The following is a 19,370-nucleotide window of genomic DNA, read 5'->3' as shown; positions in this document are numbered from 1 at the left end:
GAGTTTTGATTTTAATTCTCTTTCAAAGAGAGCCAGAGGTATCTGTATTGTTCAGTCTTCACATACTTGTGGGTCTGTTGTGTTAGTTTCAAAACTAAATTTGATTTTGCAGTCTATATACCATAGTTTGTTCCATTTTATATTATATTGTATGCCGAATCAATGTTTCTTTCCTCTTTTTTTTTTCTTTTTTTTTTATTCCATTTTCTCTGCTAGTAGTTAGGTAATGTTTGGGAATGCTTATTGTTTCTAAACGGGTATTTTTTGGGTAGTTGCTTATTAAATAAACAGCTTATGAGTGTTTGATGAAAAAACACTTCTTTCAAGTGGGGAGTAGCATGGACTACCAAAAAAAGGGGAGTAATATAGGTATTGGGATTATTAGGTGGTGGATCAAGATGGGCCAGAAACACAATAAGAAAAGCCTAAAATTTGGGCTTCTTCTGTTCTTCAAAATGGGTTTATTTTGTTGAAGAATTGCTTATAGTTTTTTTTAATCAAACTCCCGTAAGTGCTTTTTCGGTTCCTTCTTGAAAGCTTCTAAATACTTTCCCCAATAAACGTTTACAAAAAGCACTCCCAAACAGGAGCTTAAGCTTGGGTTGTAGACTAATAGTGGTGTCCAGTTATTTCATTGATAAGTGACCCTCAGACACGACCGAGTTCTAGCTCTTTGAAACGGAAAATTTTCTCTTTTGACAATGGATACCCAAAAAGCACCAGGTCAACCACCATCAATATCGGCATGAACCTTCCATTGATCGGCTTTGAATCTTTACTTCAATGATGGTCTTGCGTAATCGTTTTTCTTAATCAGAATTACTGATCACAGCAAGCCAACGAAAGCGAGAGACGCTGAAGTGCCTTTTCTTGACCCCAAATATTTAATTCAATTACTAATCTTGTGAAATCTGGACAGCGATGGCTGATTTGTTTGGAGTTTGGACTGCAACAGTGCAACTATTAACAATGTCCACGAACCAATATTGTAGAAACCAGATGGGGATTATTGGTGCATGGTCAGTTATCAACAAGTCTGGAATCAACTTCTGAATGCAATACAATCCAATTGCGTTAAGAAGTGTCTGGTTATACAATATATAAACCATTCACAATTGTTTAGAAAATAGCTATTTTGATTGAAACAGATATTTTCTCAATCTTTCTATTTTCTTTTCTGTCCATTCGCTCTTTTTCACTCCTAATGGGTTGACCATGGTTTTTATGTCGGTGAAATTTTGAGAATTTAGGTTGATACAGCCACAAATGCTAAGTATGAAAAATGCAGGGTTAAATGCTTAATTAATGAATTTCGAATATAATTTTGAAATCGCATCCAAAATATTGGGATTTTCTCACTTATTCTGCCTGGAAATTTGGATATAATATTAATATAATAAAAGTCAGTAAATATAAATATAAAACACTCAAATTCGACCAAAGTCTAAAATTTCCAAAACTTAAAATTTTAGTTTGATATCCAACAAAATTGGCATGGACAAAACAAGTCATAAAACTTCATGAAAATATTGTAAATATAATGGAAAGGATTGGAAAATTATGCAATTAAAGTATGACAATGTGTTTTGATGCACATTCCATGAGTTATGGTGTATGGAGACTTAATTAAATAGCATAGGTAGACAACCGTGCCACATGATCTCCCTATTAAAACAAATGTTCTGGGAACATGTGTGGTTGTGCAAACTCACTTAGCTGATGAAGAAAGACCACATTTTTAAGCAAATGTGAAGTTACATTATGACGAGGATGAGCAATTTATACTAGGTTTAACTTTTTTTTTTTTTTCAAAATTGACTCCACTCAAATAAAGCTATCAAACTGTTAATAGTCATTATAATAAAATAAAATCCGGTTTTGGCATGAGAGAGAGAGAGAGAGGAGAAGGGGATGGTAAACAATAAATATTTATACATTGATGCTTCTTTTTTTTCAGTATTTTTAGCTCAGCCATTTTTTTTTCAATACTAGTACCATGAAAACACCTTATGTTTATCTTTTTTGGTAATAGATGAAAACACTTAAATTGTAGATTTGAAACAAAGAGCTATATAATGTTGCAGCAATATATTTACAATACCAACTTGTGAAATTGCAAATGGTCGTGGAGTGCAATGAGATGCAACTATAAATCACTGGTACAAACTTTATTACTCAAGTTAAAGCATATAGCATTTACATGATCTTGATTTCATTGGATAAATAAGAAAACTGTAAAGGGTTGGCTACATAAATCCTATTTTGTCATTCCATTCTATTTAATGCCGTATCTATTGTTGAATTATTTGCGAATCTGATGAGATGCTTTTAACTACTATAAGCAGGATAAAAGAAAAGAGAAATGGATCATCTGGTAAAAAGAAAAGTATCATGGGTTGTATATTGATGCTTTACAAAATTCTAAAACTTCTCTAATGACTTTTGTAAATTGCCATTGATGTAACATGGTATAATTCAAGATTTTCTCCATACTCTTTCAACGCATTTTCCTATCCTACATTTCAAACCAAAAAATATTCAAATATAGAAGAAAATACTTTCTTTTGAATTTTAATTGCAGGGACTTGGAAGCAAATGGAGATAGGCAAACCTTAAAACCCATATATATTTACATATGCGAACTTCTCTAACTGTTTTTTATCTACATAATTGGAGAAACCTGTCCTACAAAACAGAAGAAAATTCATGATCAGAAGCTTGCCCATATATGTTGCTTCATAGGCCTCTATTCCATCCTTCAAGAAACCTTCCAAAAGAACTAAACAAATTATATTTACTGGGTCAGAGCAAATAAAATAGAACCACATGACTCACTGCAAAGAAAGAATACTAGAATTTGCAAGGTAAAATTAATAAGCATACAATACAGTACCAAAGACCAAAGAAATAAACTCAAGGTAGAAGGAAAACCATTTTTTTTTCCTTTTTTTCTTGGGGCAGGGGGAGAGAGGGAAGGGGAGAAGGAGAGAAATTTAATTTGTTATCATGTTCCTTTTAGTACTTATAGAGAGAGACGTGGTGTTGCAAACATGTAAAGCCCTTTTTCTGCAACCAGCACTACATGTAGAAAATTGCTGGGATTTTAGATCTCCAAGCAAGATGAAAAGTCTAACAAATCTATCTTCATTTAGTTTGTTTATCAAAAAGAAAATTAACTGCAAGTATTTGGAAAACTCCTAAGCCCTAGCAATGTCTGCTTGCTTCTATTTTCTACTTTTCCTTTGTGACTGTAACACTTCACAAGAAAGAAAAACTCTTCCATGTCAGATCCTAGTGTATAGATGTTGGTGACAAATCTATTCTTCCAAAAAATACTTGAGGCTTCTAATCTTGCCACAAGATAACCATAAGACAAAGTATTTAATAGTCTGCCTTTTGCAATAGACTTTGTTGTTACAATGCGGTTGTTTATCTTGATTTAAAACTCAGATGTGTAGCACATAAAATAATGGAATTTCACCTACAGGAAGTACAGAAACAAAGGTTGCACCAGCCAAATGGAATGTGAAGAAAATTGTCCACATGAAATTGATCAATTCAAAATTGGTGAAGGGAGGGAGACAAACAGGTCTTTTATCCTTTTCGTTTTGGGAAATATATATCATCTCATTTATAACACACTGTTGTACATGAGCTATATGTATAAATGCATAAAGCTTTTGACACAATGTATCATATACTTTACCTTCTCTGAAAGAACAGAAAGATGAGTTCCAAGTAAATATTTACTTGCAAAATACTATATTTCTCAGCATCATCATCTCTTTGTAGCATCAATAAACATAGCCCTTGTCCAATGCTCGATGTCCTCGGTCTGTGATGGTGGAGGGGGCAAAGTGGGATGCTCCACAATATCCCACCCTTCAACAAGGCTTTCCACTTTTCCAATATCAGACATCTCAGGAGCATAAAGAAAACTAGCAGCAGAATTTGAAAGGTTATTTTCACAAGTGTTACGCTGCCAAACAGTAGAGAACAAATATTAGGAAGAAAAGAATATTAAAAGACTGACATCCTTAAAAAGACTAACAACACTGTTTTACAAGAAAGCCAAAATCATTTTAATAGAAAATTTACAGGATACAAAAATAACTGTTAAAATGGCAGAATCAACATAATTTCATAAACAGAAGCACAGCTAATATACGATCAATGAATGGAGCCTTTAGCATACCATGAAAAAACTTATTAAATTATGCCCATTAGATCTTTAAGGAAGTAGTCGCGATCAAGACTACAATCACTTTTGAATTCAACAGAAAAGAATGAAGAAATTTCAGAAGAGAAGAAGAAGAGGAGAGAAGAGAAGAAGCACACGAAGAGATTTTGAAAAAAGAGAGGGTTGATCTTAACATCTGCCGACCCACTCTTAATATTTATATATGTTGACTAATTGTAAAAGGGCTGATTTTCCCTTATTGCTTACATGGCAAATAAACTAATAATAAAGCTGAAATAACAAACTGAAATAACTACCAACTAACACTGACATAACTAACAGAAATATACTGCCATACGAACATAGTGGGGTCCACATCAGTGTTCTCTACACTCCCCCTCAAGTTGGGAATAAATATTTGTCATTCCCAACTTGCATAGGTCTAACTCTAACTTCTTCCTTGGAACAGCCTTGGTGAGAAGATCTGCGAGCTGCATGCTGGAGGTGATATGCGGGAGACACACTTCTTGAGACGAAACCCTTTCTCTGACAAAATGTCGGTCTACTTCAATATGCTTAGTTCTGTCATGTTGTACTGGATTATAAGCTATATTAATGGCAGCCTGATTGTCACAATACAACATTAAGGGCTTCTCATAAGTAATACCCAACTCCTCAAATAATGACTTCAGCCATAGGATTTCAGCCACACCATTAGCCATAGATCTATATTCAGCTTCAGCACTAGAACGAAAAACAACACTTTGTTTCTTACTCCTCCAGGAGACAAGGTTACCTCCTACAAAAGCACAATAGCCAGAGGTAGACCTTCTATCATCAACACTCCCAGCCCAATCAGCATCTATATAAACCTCTATCTTCATGTGATCATTATTCTTGAATAATATACCTCTACCTGGACACCTCTTCAAGTATGCTAATATCCTCTCAACTGCAAGGAGGTGTGTAGTTCTAGGAGAGTGCATATATTGACTGACAACACTGAATGCATAACTGATGCTCGGTCGTGTGACACAAAGATAGAGGAGTTTTCCAACTAACCATTGGAACATAGCTTTATCTTCAAGTGGCTCTCCACCCTCTGCACTGATCTTGTGATTCTGTTCAATAGGTGTATCTGCAGGCTTAACACCCAACTTTCCAGTTTCTTCCAATAGATCTAGAACAAACTTTCTTTGAGAAACAAAAATCCTATGTTTAGATCTAACTACCTCAATACCCAAGAAGTACCGTAACTCTCTCAGATCTTTCACCTCAAACTCTTGATGGAGTTGTTTAAGAGATTCAATCTCACTGTTATCATTCCCTGTCACTACAATATCATCCACATATATAGCAAGCAAATTCAAGGAAGAGTCCACTCTCTTAATGAACAATGTATGGTCTGACTGGGCCTATACATAGCCAAATTTTTCAAGGGCTTATCTGAATCTATCAAACCAAGCTCTGGGAGACTGCTTTAGTCCTATAAGGCTTCATTCAACCAGCAAACCTTCTTTCCTGTCTCTGCATCATAAAATCTAGGAGGTAACTGCATGTAGACTTCTTCCTGTAAATCTCCATTGAGGAAGGCGTTTTTAACATCCATCTGGAACAAGGGTCAAGAGTAACTGGCTGCAAGGGATAACAAAACTTTAATAGTGGTCATCTTTGCTACTTGAGCAAAAGTCTCCAAGTAGTCTATACCATAAGTCTGAGTAAATCCCTTTGCAACTAACTGGGTCTTATACCTTTCAATGGAACCATCAACATTATGTTTCACAGTAAATACCCATCTACATCCAACCGGTTTCTTCCCTTTAGGCTAATCAACTAGCTCCCAAGTATTATTCCTTAGAAGAGCACCCATTTCAACCTTCATTGCATCTTTCCACTCAGGAACTAACAAGGCTTCCTGTATTGTTCTAAAGATAGGAATATCAGCAATGGATGTGAGAAAAGACCTGTAAAAGGGGGAAAGGCGATCGTAGGATAGGAACTGGGAAATGCAGTGAGCTGTGGATGTGGTGCAACGTCATTTGCCTTTACGAACTGCAATGTGGAGGTCAAGGTCATCCAAAGGAGGTAAGGGTGCAACAGTGGAAGGTATCTCAGTGGGACCTAGATCAGATAAAGGGATTGTGGTACCTGGATCTGGACCCGCAAAAGGAACTGGGGCTGGCCTGGACTGCTAATGACTGAAATCAACTTGCCTCCATCGCTTGTGATAGACTCTCAAATCCAGACACCTCTGACAACCCTCCCCATTACATCCCTCATCACTCATTGGAACAGGTAAAGGAACTTCTAATGAGTTAACCCCACTCTCACTACTCTCCCCCTGAGGAGAAACCCTAGGATAATAGGGTACCTCCTCAAAGAAAGTAACATTCATCGAGACAAATCTCCTCCCAAAAGTAGGTTCATAGCAACAATAACCCTTTTGAATTTGTGCATAACCGAGAAAAATACATTTAGAGGCCTTAGGATCAAATTTGGAATGATGAGGACCAAGAATCTAAACAAAGCAAATGCAACCAAAGGTTTTAAAGAGAACAATAAACAATTCTTTTTCGGGGTATAGAAGGGGAAATTCAGGCTTCATGTCAAGAACCTATGAAGGAACCCGATTAATGAGATACACTACTGTAAGAATAGTATCTCCCCATAAACGAATAGGCACATTGGAGTTAAACATAATGCTTCTAGCCACCTCCAATATGTGCCTATTCTTCCTCTTAGCAACCCCATTCTGTTGTGGTGTATAAGGACAAATACTCGGGTGAATAATCCCATGATCAAGCAAATAAGAGGCTAATGAGTTGGTAAAGTATTATTTCGCATTATCAGATCTAAAGATTTTGATTTTGACCCCAAACTGGGTTAAAATCATCTGATGAGGTCAAAGTAGGAACATCATCTCGAGAACACATAAGGTAAACCCAAGAAAAACGGGTATAGTCATCAGCAAGCAACAAGAAATATCTGTATCCCCCATAGCAGTGATGTGATACGGGCCCCAAACATTGGTATGCACAACATCAAAAGAATTACTACTTCTTTTATTACTCAATGAATAAGATGTTCTACAATACTTTGCAAGCTCACAACTCTCACATCTCAAATTGGACATCTGAATAGACTCAAATAAATTTGGAAACAAACTCTTCAAAGACCGAAAGGATAAATGACCCAACTGATTATGCCAAAGTATAACCTGACTAACAAACTGAGAAACAAAAGACTTTCAATCTTCACTATCTTCCCAATGAGAACTCTCTCCAAGCAGATAGATCCCATTCGTCTCACGGCCAGTCCCAATCACTCCCTTGTCTCTAAGTCCTGAAAAACACATCGGTCAGGGAAAAAAGTTACTGAACAATTCTGATGTTTTGTAATGCTATTGACTGAAAGCAAGTTAGTACTAAGCTTAGGAACATGCAGAACTGAAGATAAGGAAATGGTATTAGACAACTTAATGTCTTCCTTGCCAGAAATGGGAACAAGGGAACCATCAACAATGGACACTTTATCTCTGCTAGAAGATAAGTGATAGGTAATGAATAGTGATGGCAAGCCAGTCATATGGTCAGATGCACCTGAGTCTATTACCCAACAATGTTCAGTGTTACCTGAAACTGAAGCATGATAAGCTAAGGCCTGAGTACCTGAATGAGCAAAGGCTGATGTGGGAGGAGCTGATGGCGGTTGAGATGACTGAGCTGAATTCCCAACTTCCTTTTCCAACTGAGTCAGGCCCGGACAGCAGCTAGGGTGTCTAGAGGCGTGCCTTTTGTGCTCAATGAGGATGCAGAATTAGTATTAACAGCCATATTAGCATTACCCCTTTTGTTCCTGAGTTTTGCTGGAACTAGATGAGGGTGCAGCTTCCAACATGCGTCTTTAGTATGCCTAGGTTTCTTGCAATGTCCACACACTAGATCCCACTTATCTTCCTTCTTTATATCCCTCTCCGTATCACCCCCAAAATTAGGTTTAACTGTTGCCAAGGCTGGTGGTAAGGACTGGTGCTGCATCATAACCTTTCTCTTAGTCTCTTCACTATGCACTAATGAGTAGGCTTGAGATAAGGTCACATTGTCCCTTGTTAGTAGTTGTTGTTTTACAATATCATAGTCAGAATTCAGACCATCTAAGAATTCAAAAACCCTATTAGTTTCAACTTGTTTTCTATGAATCTGTGCATCCTTCTGACTTTCCCACTCAAGTGTTTCTAGGTGGTCAATTTCATGCCACAAAGATTTCAAGGTAGAGAAGTAAACCGAGACTGGTTTCTCTCCTTGCTTAAGGTTGTTAACCTCACACTTCAATTCATAAGCCCTAACAACATTAAAGGGTTGGGAGTAAGTCTCTTTCATGACATCCCAGATTTCCTTAGCTGTTTTGGCCCACAAATAGTTCCGGTTGATATGTGGCTGCATAGAGTTGCACAGCCATGTCATAACCAAATAGTTCTCCTGAACCCATTTGGTATAAGTTTGGTCCTCCTTAGTTGGTTCTTTCACATCTCCCAACAAGTAGTTGAGTTTTCCTCTACCCTCAATGGTCATCATGGCCGATTGAGCCCATTCTAAGTAGTTTGATCCATCAAACTTCATAATTGTAATCTGAAAGGCATTCTCAGACATGTTACCAAAATTTTTAGTCCCCAAAACACCTCCCCCCTGATTCTTGAACTCCATTCTTAGTCAAGAATTAATAAAAAAGAAATTTAAACTACTGTAATAGAAAAAACAGCACCCGAACAACTGATAACAACTGGCCTAGGTCTTCCAAGAAACAAAGAAAACAGAATTCTGTATGAAATCAGTTCAAAATCTGATATGAAACCAACAACAGTTCTGAATTTTAGGGTTTTCCCTCAAAACCCCAAAGGAAAAAAAAAACAGATTTTCCAGTCGTACCTCTCAGAATAGACCAAGATGGTTTTGTTCAAAGTTATTCTCAAGAAATACTTACTTTATGAAAGAAAATCTCTGGCCGCCACCTTCTGTCTGATGCAAAACCCTAATCTTGAGGATCCGAAGCCTTTTCTGATTCTTCCTGACTACTGGAACTCTCCCAGCCTTCTACAATCTTCTTAGTAGCAGCCGCACTCTACTAATAACCTCCAAGAATCAGCCAATCCTCCTTCTTTGTTGAAAAACTTCTAAACCTAAGAGATTCTCATGTAGTCAATCTAATTAAACTAACATAAGAGCTCCTAGGTCAGCTCTGATACCAAGTAGCCGATCAAGACTACAATCAGTCTTGAATTCAAAAAAAAATAATGAAGAAATTTCAGAAAAGAAGAGGAGAGAAGATAAGAAGCATACGAAGAGATATTGAAAAAAAAGAGGGTTGATTTTAACATCTGCCGACCCACTCTTAACATTTATATATGTTGACTAATTGTAAAAGGTCCAAATTGCCCTTATTGCTTACGTGGCAAATAAACTAATAATAAAGCTGAAATAACAAACTGAAATAACTACCAACTAACACTGACATAACTAACAGAAATATGCTGCCATACAAACATAGTGGGGACCAAATCAGTGGGGTCCACATCAGTGTTCTCTACAGAGGAAAATAAGATGCCTTTGTTTCATTATTGTAGCCAAAAAAATGAACAAACTTATAACCCATATCCGGAAATGGTTTTCTTTGATTTTCTCAAGGTATATTATTTTAATTTCAAATTAGAAAAAAGGAAGCACATCAAAAAATTTAACAAATTTCAGAAAACCAAAAAAAAAATATCTCCTTTGTGGAAGTACTTCACAATCAAATAGATGAATGCCATGGAATCTGGAAGCTATTTTCATATCATTCGAGCACTAATTTTCATATATTTTAAGTCCTTTCTAAAATAGACACAAGGACCCAGAGTCTTACCATTGTAGGTGTCGAATGTGCACTCTCCAATAAACTGCTTGATGAGATGGCTGAATTCACATGCCATACAGATTTATTCAATTGTTGGACTTGCTTACAAGACCTGGAAAAAAAATGAAACAGAAAATTGTCATGTAAAATAAAGTAAGAATATCTGTGTTACCAACCTACAACTTGCATGGTCAATTTGCACACTTTGCATAGGTAAATATGGAGTCTCATACGCTACCAAATTTTAATATTATTTATTAACTTTAGAAAATTAGATACGCCTAAGCAGTGTTGAAGAAGGAAAAAAAAGAATGTGGTTGTACCTCAACTAGCACATACTTTGTCATTCATATTAGTGCCTTGACATGATATCATAAAAAGCATAAATGATGCTGATCATTTCAAGCCTCCAATCATCAATCAGTAGGAGAAAAAGATAAATCCAGCCTCTAGTTACCAGTCATCAACATTCTAACTCTTTAAAAGATTAAGGATATGGCATCTCATAAAAGATCCCGAATAGAGCCATATCTAAGGAGTACTAATATACAGCTTTCACAACCCTCTTTTATCAAGAGATTTTATTAATAATTTCGAAAAATTTAGTACAATCATTAGGCAATCCACCACCCAAATTGCATCATATTACAACTTTGCCTAACTGCCATCCCATTTGCAGTCCTTATCCAGCTAAACTTAGAATTAAATCTCTGCACTAGGGGATTGATTTCCCTAAAAGCACGTCTGTATTTCTAAGGAGCTGAACTGATTTTCTTGGTCCATGAGACGGCTTATTATGAATCTCCTTCAATTTCCAATTCCCTAACTCCAATCTGTACTGCAAATCTCATTCCTTGTAAAAGAGCCCATATTGCAGCTTGAATCGAGTCTCCAAAGCCAATTGACCATGAAAACAAGGCCACTACCACTCCTTGGTGGTTTCTAAAAAGATCCCCTATTCCTACTCTTCCTGGATTACTAAACGAGCTACCATCAAAGTTCAACTTTAGCCTATTTGTAGCTGGAGGTTTCCATTCCATTCTTACATTTTCTGCATGTCTACCTATTTGCGCCACTTCAATCCAAGACCTTATTATGTCATTGGTTGAGAATTCTCGAAAAAGGACCAAAGTTTTAACCCAATGTGCAGTCCTTACTGTTATGGCTTCAATCAATCCCACCTTTTATATACTATTCTCATTGAAGATTTTTTTATTCCTTTCTTCCCAAACAGTCCACACCAAGGTTGCTCTTACTTCCCTCCACTTCAGTCTTCCTCTCTTTTTCTGTTGCCTTAAGAATCTGGAGTTGAACAAACCTACCAATATCATGTGGGGGAACCCATCTGCAACCAAAAAGAGAACAAAGTATTCTCAAATGCTAGGCACAAAGGAGCAGGAGATCAATAAATGAGAGTCTCACTACTTTCCTTGCAAGGGATGCACACATGAGAGAAGCACTTATTTGGCCTTTCTTCCGTAGCATGTCACAAGTGTTGATCTTTCCAAGGAACACTTCCTAACACAAAGCTTATACTTTAGGAGGGATAGGTTTGCACCAGATTTCTTTTACCAGGAAGTTTACCCCTGAAGGTTCTGACATGGCAAGAAGGTTAAAAAAAGGAAGCACAAGAGAAGAGACCATCAGGTGAGAGAGACCAAATTCTACCATCTGAAATGTTTTCATTCAAAGAAGCATTTTCCAATTTTAAAAGTAAGAGAACAAGGGCAACCCATTGGTTGAAAACCTTAAACTTCTCTGTTGACTATTCCTCTGATGATCCTTGGAGAAACTAGGAGTGGCTAATACTGCTACTACGAAGAATAGAAGTTTAGTAGAATGGATACGTCCTCCGAAGGGTGTCATTAAGCTAAATTTTGATTTGAGTAGCCAGGATAATCCCAGATCTTCAGGTATAAGAGGGGTTCTAAGAAATATGGACAGCTACATTATTTCCTTATCTCCAGGACCAGTGGGAGTGGGAGACTCTACAAGGGCAGAGATACTAGCTGCTGTACAAGGGATCTAGATTGTGGATCGGATAGGGGCGGAGCATTTACCAATTGAAGGTGATTATCAGGCGGTTGTGGGGTGGCTCTTGAACCTGGATGCTGTCATTTGGGGCCAGAGAGACCTCAAAAAAGTGAAATGGCTAATAGCAGTATGATAGTTAGTGTTCAATGGGTGAGCAGATTGGCAAATCCTGTAGCTGATTCATTACCCAAACAAGGGGCTTCTTGGGACTGTCTTTATTGGGCTACTTTGTATCTTGTTCTAGCTGAGTCTGAAAGGCTGTAATTAGTTTTTTCCTTGAGGGGTCACATCTCATGCCTCTCCTTGGGATGCTTGCAACTCTCTGAGATTAATAAATTTTTCACTCATTCATCAAAAAAAAAGTAAGAGAACAAGGGAGTCACACTCACTATCTTTCAGATCTCTCTTAAATCCAAAATCCCAGTTCAACCCATGTTCCAAGGACAAACCAAATTTAGAGATAGGTTCAATGGCTCAGCCTAGTCATTGGATAAAGAGTAGAGTAAGGGATTTGTATTTTAAGGGGAAGGTCCCCGCTCCAAAGATCCTCCCAAAATAATACTCTCTCCACACATCCCATATCAAAACGAATGAAGTTGAGATAGGTTGGCAATACCTCTATTATTGCTTTCCAAAGGGATTTTGATGAAGCATGAGTTGCCAACTTTGCATCCCAGCTATTTTCTGCCACACCATGAATACTTCCAATGACCTTATGCCACAATCTATCTTCTTCTAGAGAAAACCTCCAAAGCCATTTTCTGAGCAGAGTTGTATTTCTCTTAATCAAATTCCCAATACCAAGTCCGCCCTGTTCTTTAGACTTGCAAACCTATTCCCATTTGACCAAGCGATCATAATTTTCTCAAATTGCCTTGCTATTCTACCCGGTATTCTTCCTCCCATAGAGATGTAATTCCATTTCCACAGTTAATTTTTTCGTAAATCTCTCTACAACCAGTTTCCAAAAAACTTTCTAATCTCGGATTACCCCCAAAGGCATACAAGATACTCTAAGGGCCAACTTTTAACCTCACAACCTAGTATTCCTCCCACCGGTTGAATATCTTGTTACCCCATATTAAATCCTGCCACCTAGCTCTTCCCCCAGTTCACTTTCAATGTTGAGATCCTTTGAAAACCATCAACTAAATTGTCTTGATTGGCCTTAAAAATTAGTCTGTTTGAGAACCTCAGCAACAAAAGTAAACATGAAAGGGGACATGGATCTCCCTGCCTTTTTTATGCTAGGAATAAGTCCTTACCTATTCTAGTTACCAGAATCAAGACGTGTACTGAATTAATGCACCCTTTGATCCACTTTCTCCACCTCTCTCAAACCATTTTTTTCCCAAAGAACTAGAAGGAAAGACCAAATATCATATCATAAGCTTTTTCCAAATCTAGCTTGCAAATTAGACCTCTCCCTCCTTGTTTCTTCTTATCCACCATGCACCATTTGCCACTAGTATTTGGTCTGTTATTTGTCTCCCTTCTACTAAAGGCAAAGTTGTCTTCAACCTGCCTACTAAGACTTTATCAATGATTTTATAGAGGCCATCAATAAAATATCTCTTGATAAAGAGATATTTTACAATGTATTCTTAAAAAAAAATTGAATCTTCTTTTAGCTTTTATTTTTAGCTTCAATAACTCGTATAGATTGCGCTAGAGCTGGAAATAACTACAACTGCAACCAATCAAAAAAGAAAATAAACAAAAAAGAAAGAAGATAACTTCTGCCACAAAACATACCCTTGAATGGATCCCCATTGCTATGGATATTAGATTGTACTTATCAACTTTTATTTGAATATTGGGCCCATGGAAGGGTAAACATGTATAAAGAAAAACAAGGACTCCTAAAGTACAGCTATGAGGATACTGATCCACATTCATTTGGGCAAATGTGGTGACCTCATCTACAAGAAGATGAATTGTCCAAAGAGACACATCTCTAACAACTGCATTATTCATTTATTGTACTTTAGGCTTCAAAGCTTCCACCATTAGTGTAAAGTAAGGGGAAGCAAGTATGGTTGGAACAATTTGAGTCTCCAAACAAAGTCATCTACTACATTTCTCAGGCGTGTACCATTTATATATTGAGATTGGATCTCCTATCCACAAACTCTTCTCACATCCCTATCCACAGGACAATATAGTTATGCATTGGAAATATCTCCCTTGTCATTTATGACTTATGAGGAGACGTTCCCAATACATGGTGGTAGTGTCTTGTAGGTAAGGATGTGGGAAGAGTCCTCCCCCCCCCAGCGAAGAAAAAAACAAAGAAACCAGTCAAGGTTGGCACACTTTGTGGAACTTGTTGCTTCAAGTGGGTCTCATTTGAGGGATTAGATGGGGATTTGAACCTTGTATCAAAAGTAAATATTAGTTCTGTGTCATTATTGGCCGAATGCAATAAATTATAAATCCATTGGATTTCAGGCCCATACATGGTGGTAGTGTCTTGTGGGTAAGGATGTAGGAAGAGTCCCCTCCCCTGCAGCGAAGAAAAAAAAAAGAAATCAATCAAGGTTGGCACACTCTGTGGGACTTGTCACTTCAAGTGGGGCTCATTTGAGGGATTAGATGGGGATTTGAACCTTGAATCAAAAGTAATTATTAGTTCTGCATCATAATTGATCAAATGCAATAAATTATAAATCCATTGGATTTCGGGCCCATAAGCTTGATAAGGTGTCTCCACAAGATCATATAAAAGGTTTTCGCTGAAAGGATTAAGCAGGCTCTACCTTCTGTCATTTCATGTTTTAAAGGGCTTTTGTAGAAGGCAGATTGTGGACCAAATCCTAATAGCAAATGAATGTGTTGGGATGTAAGGTGATGAGCTGGCCTATAATCTACCAAGGATTAACTTTTGGGGGAAACCCAAGAGCCAACGGTTTTTGGAAGCCAGTACTAGAGTTTGCTAAAAAACTAGCTCTGTGGAAAAGAAACTATATCTCCCTAGGAGAAGAATAACTCTAATTAGAGCCACTCTAGCAAACCTACCTTTATTTCCTATCCACTTTCCATGTGCCAGCAAGGATTGCAAGACAAATAGAGAAATATACGAGGGATTTCTTGTGGGAACCAAACAATGAAAAAAGGATCACTTGGTTAAGTAGGAACATGCATGTAAGCCAAAAGAACTAGGGGGGTCTAGGGTTAGGAAATATCACTCTCAAAAATATTGCTCTCTTGAACAAATGGTTATGGAGGTTCCCCTTTGAAGATAAGCTATGGCACAAAGTTATAGCAAGCATTTGTGTGGAAGGTAATGGCTGGGATGCTAAACTCAACCCTCATTCAACTTTAGCCTCCCCTTAGAAAGCAATTCATGAGGTATACCCTTTGTTCCTCAATTCTACAAGCTTTGATTTGGGAAGGGGTGATAAAATTCTGATGTAGAAAGACCTTTGGATAGGGGAATATCCTTTCAAAGACCAGTTACCTGACCTGTTTGCCCTTTCTAACCATAAAGGTGCACTAGTATCCTCTTTGGGCACCCCTTCCCCCTCAGGCAACAACTAGGACTTGGGTTTTAGAAGAGGCCTAAGGGAGAGCAAGTTTTTTTTTCCTGTGATTAACCTTCTTAATATCTTGAAGACTTCTTTTTTGGACCTTCTCTTGGATGGTTCTAGAATTTGGGTACCTAATGGACTCTTGCTCTTCTCTTTTTAATTTCTTAACCTTACATGCTTTACAAGGAGTGGACTTCTTGGTGAAAGAAGTGTGATCTAGGCCTATCCCACCAAAAGTTCAAGCTTTCTGTTAAGAAGGCCTTTTTGTTGCCTCTCTCCACATATGTGCTTTTTGTGTAGGAAAAGTGGAGAAACCCTACCCTACTTATTAATATCCTGCTCCTTTGTTCGACATATCTGGGAGATTTTCTATGATCTTTATGGTTGTAGGTGGATCCTTCCCCAAGAGGCGGCATACATTTTCAGGCCCAATCTCCTAAGGCACCCAAAGAAAAGAGGAAGATTGATGTGGAAAGTTACTAAGGCTGCAACTATTTGGGTGGTTCGGGAGGAGAGGAACAACATAATTTTTAATGGCAAAAGTAGACCTGTGGAGGAGGTAATAGAGACAATAAAAGTGAAGGTTTTGGATTGCTTTCAGAGTTTCACAGAGACTGATACTCTAAGGGCTTAGAAGGAGATAGCACTTTCCTCTAGAGACAAAGACAGAATAAAAATGCAATGCAAACCTCCACAAGGCAGTAAAGTAAAGCTGAATTTTGATGGAAGCTCTTTTGGTAACCCCAACATGGGAGGCATTGGTGGAGCAATAAGAAATTTGGAAGACAGATTGTTGGCTTTTTACTATGGACCAATTGGTGTGGCTAACTCCATAATAGAGACAATAAAAGTGAAGGTAGCATTTTGGATTAAAACTTTGGATTGCTTTCGGAGTTTAACAGTGAAGGTTTTGGATTGCTTTCAGAGTTTCACAGAGACTGATACTCTAAGGGCTTAGAAGGAGATAGCACTTTCCTCTAGAGACAAAGAATAAAAATGCAATGCAAACCTCCACAAGGCAGTAAAGTAAAGCTGAATTTTGATGGAAGCTCTTTTGGTAACCCCAGCATGGGAGGTATTGGTGGAGCAATAAGAAATTTGGAAGACAGATTGTTGGCTTTTTACTATGGACCAATTGGTGTGGCTAACTCCATAATAGAGACAATAAAAGTGAAGGTAGCATTTTGGATTAAAACTTTGGATTGCTTTCGGAGTTTAACAGTGACTATATTCTAAGGGCTTGGAAGGAGATAGCACTTTCCTCTAGAGACAAAGACAGAATAAAAATGGAATTGAAACCTCCACAAAGTAGTAAAGCTGAATTTTGATGGAAACTCTTTTGGTAACCCCAGCATGGGAGGTATTGGTGGGGCAATAAGAAATTCGGAGGGCAGATTGTTGGCTCTTTACTCTGGACCAGTTGGTGTGGCTAACTCCATAAAATCCGAATTGGTCGCTTCACTATAAGGTCTCAGGTTAGCTAAGCAATTGGGCTTCAGTCAATTGGAGGTGGAAGGCGACTCAAAAGTAATCATTTCTTGGGCAATATGTAACAGAAATACTTCTTGGACCCTCAAGAATGTTTATAGGGGAGTAGAAAGGATTGCAAAAGATCTGGGTTAGGAGTGCAAATGGGTTAGCTGACTCCCTTGCTAAACAAGGGGTAGAAAGGGAACAATTGTTTTGGGCATCTTATTAACATAGAGTTGATTTTGGGATTGATATCATGGTCATGAAATCAAGGTTGTATTGTCTTTTCACATATAGTTAATATAATTAAAGCTTTACTGATAAAAAATCCATCGGATATTACTGATACTGCCATGTTATGTTCATCAAGTGGGGGCTCATTTGAGGGATTAGATGGGGATCTGAACCTTGTATCAAAAGTAGATATTAATTCTGCATTATAAATGATCGAATGCAATAAATTATGATGGTGATTTGAACTTTGCGGGACTTGTGGCATCAAGTGGTACTCATTTGAGGAATTAGATGGGCTTTTGAAAGTTAAAACTTGTATCAAAAGAAAATATCAGTTCTGCATCGTAATTGATCGAATGCAATAAATTATAAATCCATTGGAGATTACTGCCATGCTATGCTCATCAATCAGCAACATGCAAGATACGTGAAAATGGTTTCCTCCTAGCTGAGGACCTATCGAGCTGAAGTTTGGTGGGTATCAGGCCCCTTGGAAATAAGTGTGGTAGTTAAAGGGACAAACGGGAGAGACTGTGTTCTGTAATTCAATAGGAGAAGGTGCAGTTTGAGACAGTTCAGCTCACTTAGACAACCTTGACAAAGTAAGTGTAGGGAAGAGATATTTCTATTGAAGCTCTTTGACAGTTTGACTTCAGGGTATTCTTGATGGTAGTCAGTTTCTTCTACCAACATATATGGTTTGGAACATCCATGATGATTATTGGCAACTCTGACAGGGTAAAGGTGAGCGCTGGTGTAAATTTACACCATATTTTCTAGTTATTAGTAAAATTCAATGTTACCAGCCAAAAACAATTTTAGCCACTAATGTTCAACACATGGAAAAATAACAATATAAAACAGAGGAAAAAAAAAGAGGATATACCTTGAACCTGCCATTTTCAAGGAAACAACTGATCGAACTTCCTTGGAGGAAGACAGTGTGGCTAACAACCTTGCAAATGCTTCAAAAGTGGATGCCTCAGATGGGACATCTAAACACAGTGAGTTGTAACAATATGCTGTAATGCATGCTACACTTTTCTTGAGAAGTGATATCCCTTTCTGCAGGTCCTTGTGAGTTTCAACTGAATGCACAGAAGCAGAAGAATAATTAATGCTACTGCTTCCAGCAGAATCCAGATGAGGTTTCTTTTCTGACTGTATTGAAGCAACACCAAAATTACTTGAACTTTTATCAGACCATGAATTCTCTGCACTTGTGGAGCAACAGTTCTCACGGGGTATAAAAAGGGGATATTCATTGCTGCAGGGCACATGTCTTATCATGTAACTTTTCTTGCAAAAGATAAGATAGCAAGATGATATAAAATTCTAGGCAAAAATACCTCCGAGAAGATGGCCGAGCATCCCAATATGAATTCCTTTGCCATATACGTGAGCATGAACCCTAAATCAAATTTCGGAATTTTATAGCAAATATAATAATGTGAATATGGGTCAACCCTCAATTTTTTAAACAAATTAGGACAATGAATTCTACTATCTGAGAGAACAATCATGTCTTACATGCGGCATGCATCAAAACTTACCGCAAAACCTGAATTATGAAGTGCAGGTGCAGCCAAGTTCTGAACTACAACATTTAGAAGTTGCACCATGTACCTGTTTTGCAACCATTAGGTATTAATCTGAAATACATTAAATCCACAAGGAATAATTTATATGAATATAAACAAGCTGGACAAAATTTAAATCCACCTAAGAACTGTGGTCATATTATTTTAAGCAAAAATGAAGAAAAATGTTACTCAAAACCCAGAAACAGCAGATTTGATTGGCACAAAACAATGAAGTAAAACAGAGATATGAGAAGCAAGAGAAGAGAAGAAAGCACACACAATTGTTTACGTGTATGTGGTTCAGCCTTTAGCCTATGCCCATGAGAAATGGAGGAGTAGAAATCCACTATAGAAAACAGAAATGGAGGGTACATGAGAAACCTCTCATAGAAACCCTAAAGGCCTAAACCCCAAATACACCAGAGTTCTCATTCTCTAAGTGTTCCCTTT

General features: G+C 37.6%; 1 protein-coding gene across 23 annotated transcripts in view; it reads right to left on the bottom strand.

Annotated features, from left to right (window-relative positions):
• Positions 1–2,349: 2,349 nt before the first annotated feature.
• LOC148851401 (uncharacterized) overlaps positions 2,350–19,370 on the bottom strand; it is a 35,063-nt gene continuing 18,042 nt past the window's right edge. For 4 of the 23 annotated variants that reach the window (XM_088947098.1, XM_088947110.1, XM_088947108.1 and 1 more), the window contains exons 9-15: positions 18,891–18,963; positions 18,687–18,748; positions 18,224–18,604; positions 10,079–10,181; positions 3,707–3,979; positions 2,612–2,680; positions 2,350–2,515 (exon numbers count right to left, since the gene is read on the bottom strand). In XM_088947098.1, the coding sequence (XP_088803224.1) occupies positions 3,779–3,979; positions 10,079–10,181; positions 18,224–18,604; positions 18,687–18,748; positions 18,891–18,963 (820 nt within the window). In that variant the 3' untranslated portion in view covers positions 2,350–2,515; positions 2,612–2,680; positions 3,707–3,778. Of the gene's footprint in view, positions 2,780–3,706; positions 3,980–7,214; positions 7,523–7,848; positions 8,212–9,160; positions 9,357–10,078; positions 10,182–18,223; positions 18,605–18,686; positions 18,749–18,890; positions 18,964–19,370 lie in introns of those variants that run through there. The other 19 variants (XM_088947095.1, XM_088947103.1, XM_088947099.1 and 16 more) reach the window with 10 other exon arrangements.

This window comes from Nelumbo lutea, chromosome 5 (assembly GCF_056320005.1).
Source record: "Nelumbo lutea isolate HS-2025 chromosome 5, American lotus-T2T, whole genome shotgun sequence".
Lineage (NCBI taxonomy): Eukaryota > Viridiplantae > Streptophyta > Magnoliopsida > Proteales > Nelumbonaceae > Nelumbo > Nelumbo lutea.
This window is presented reverse-complemented; position numbering and strand designations above follow the sequence as displayed.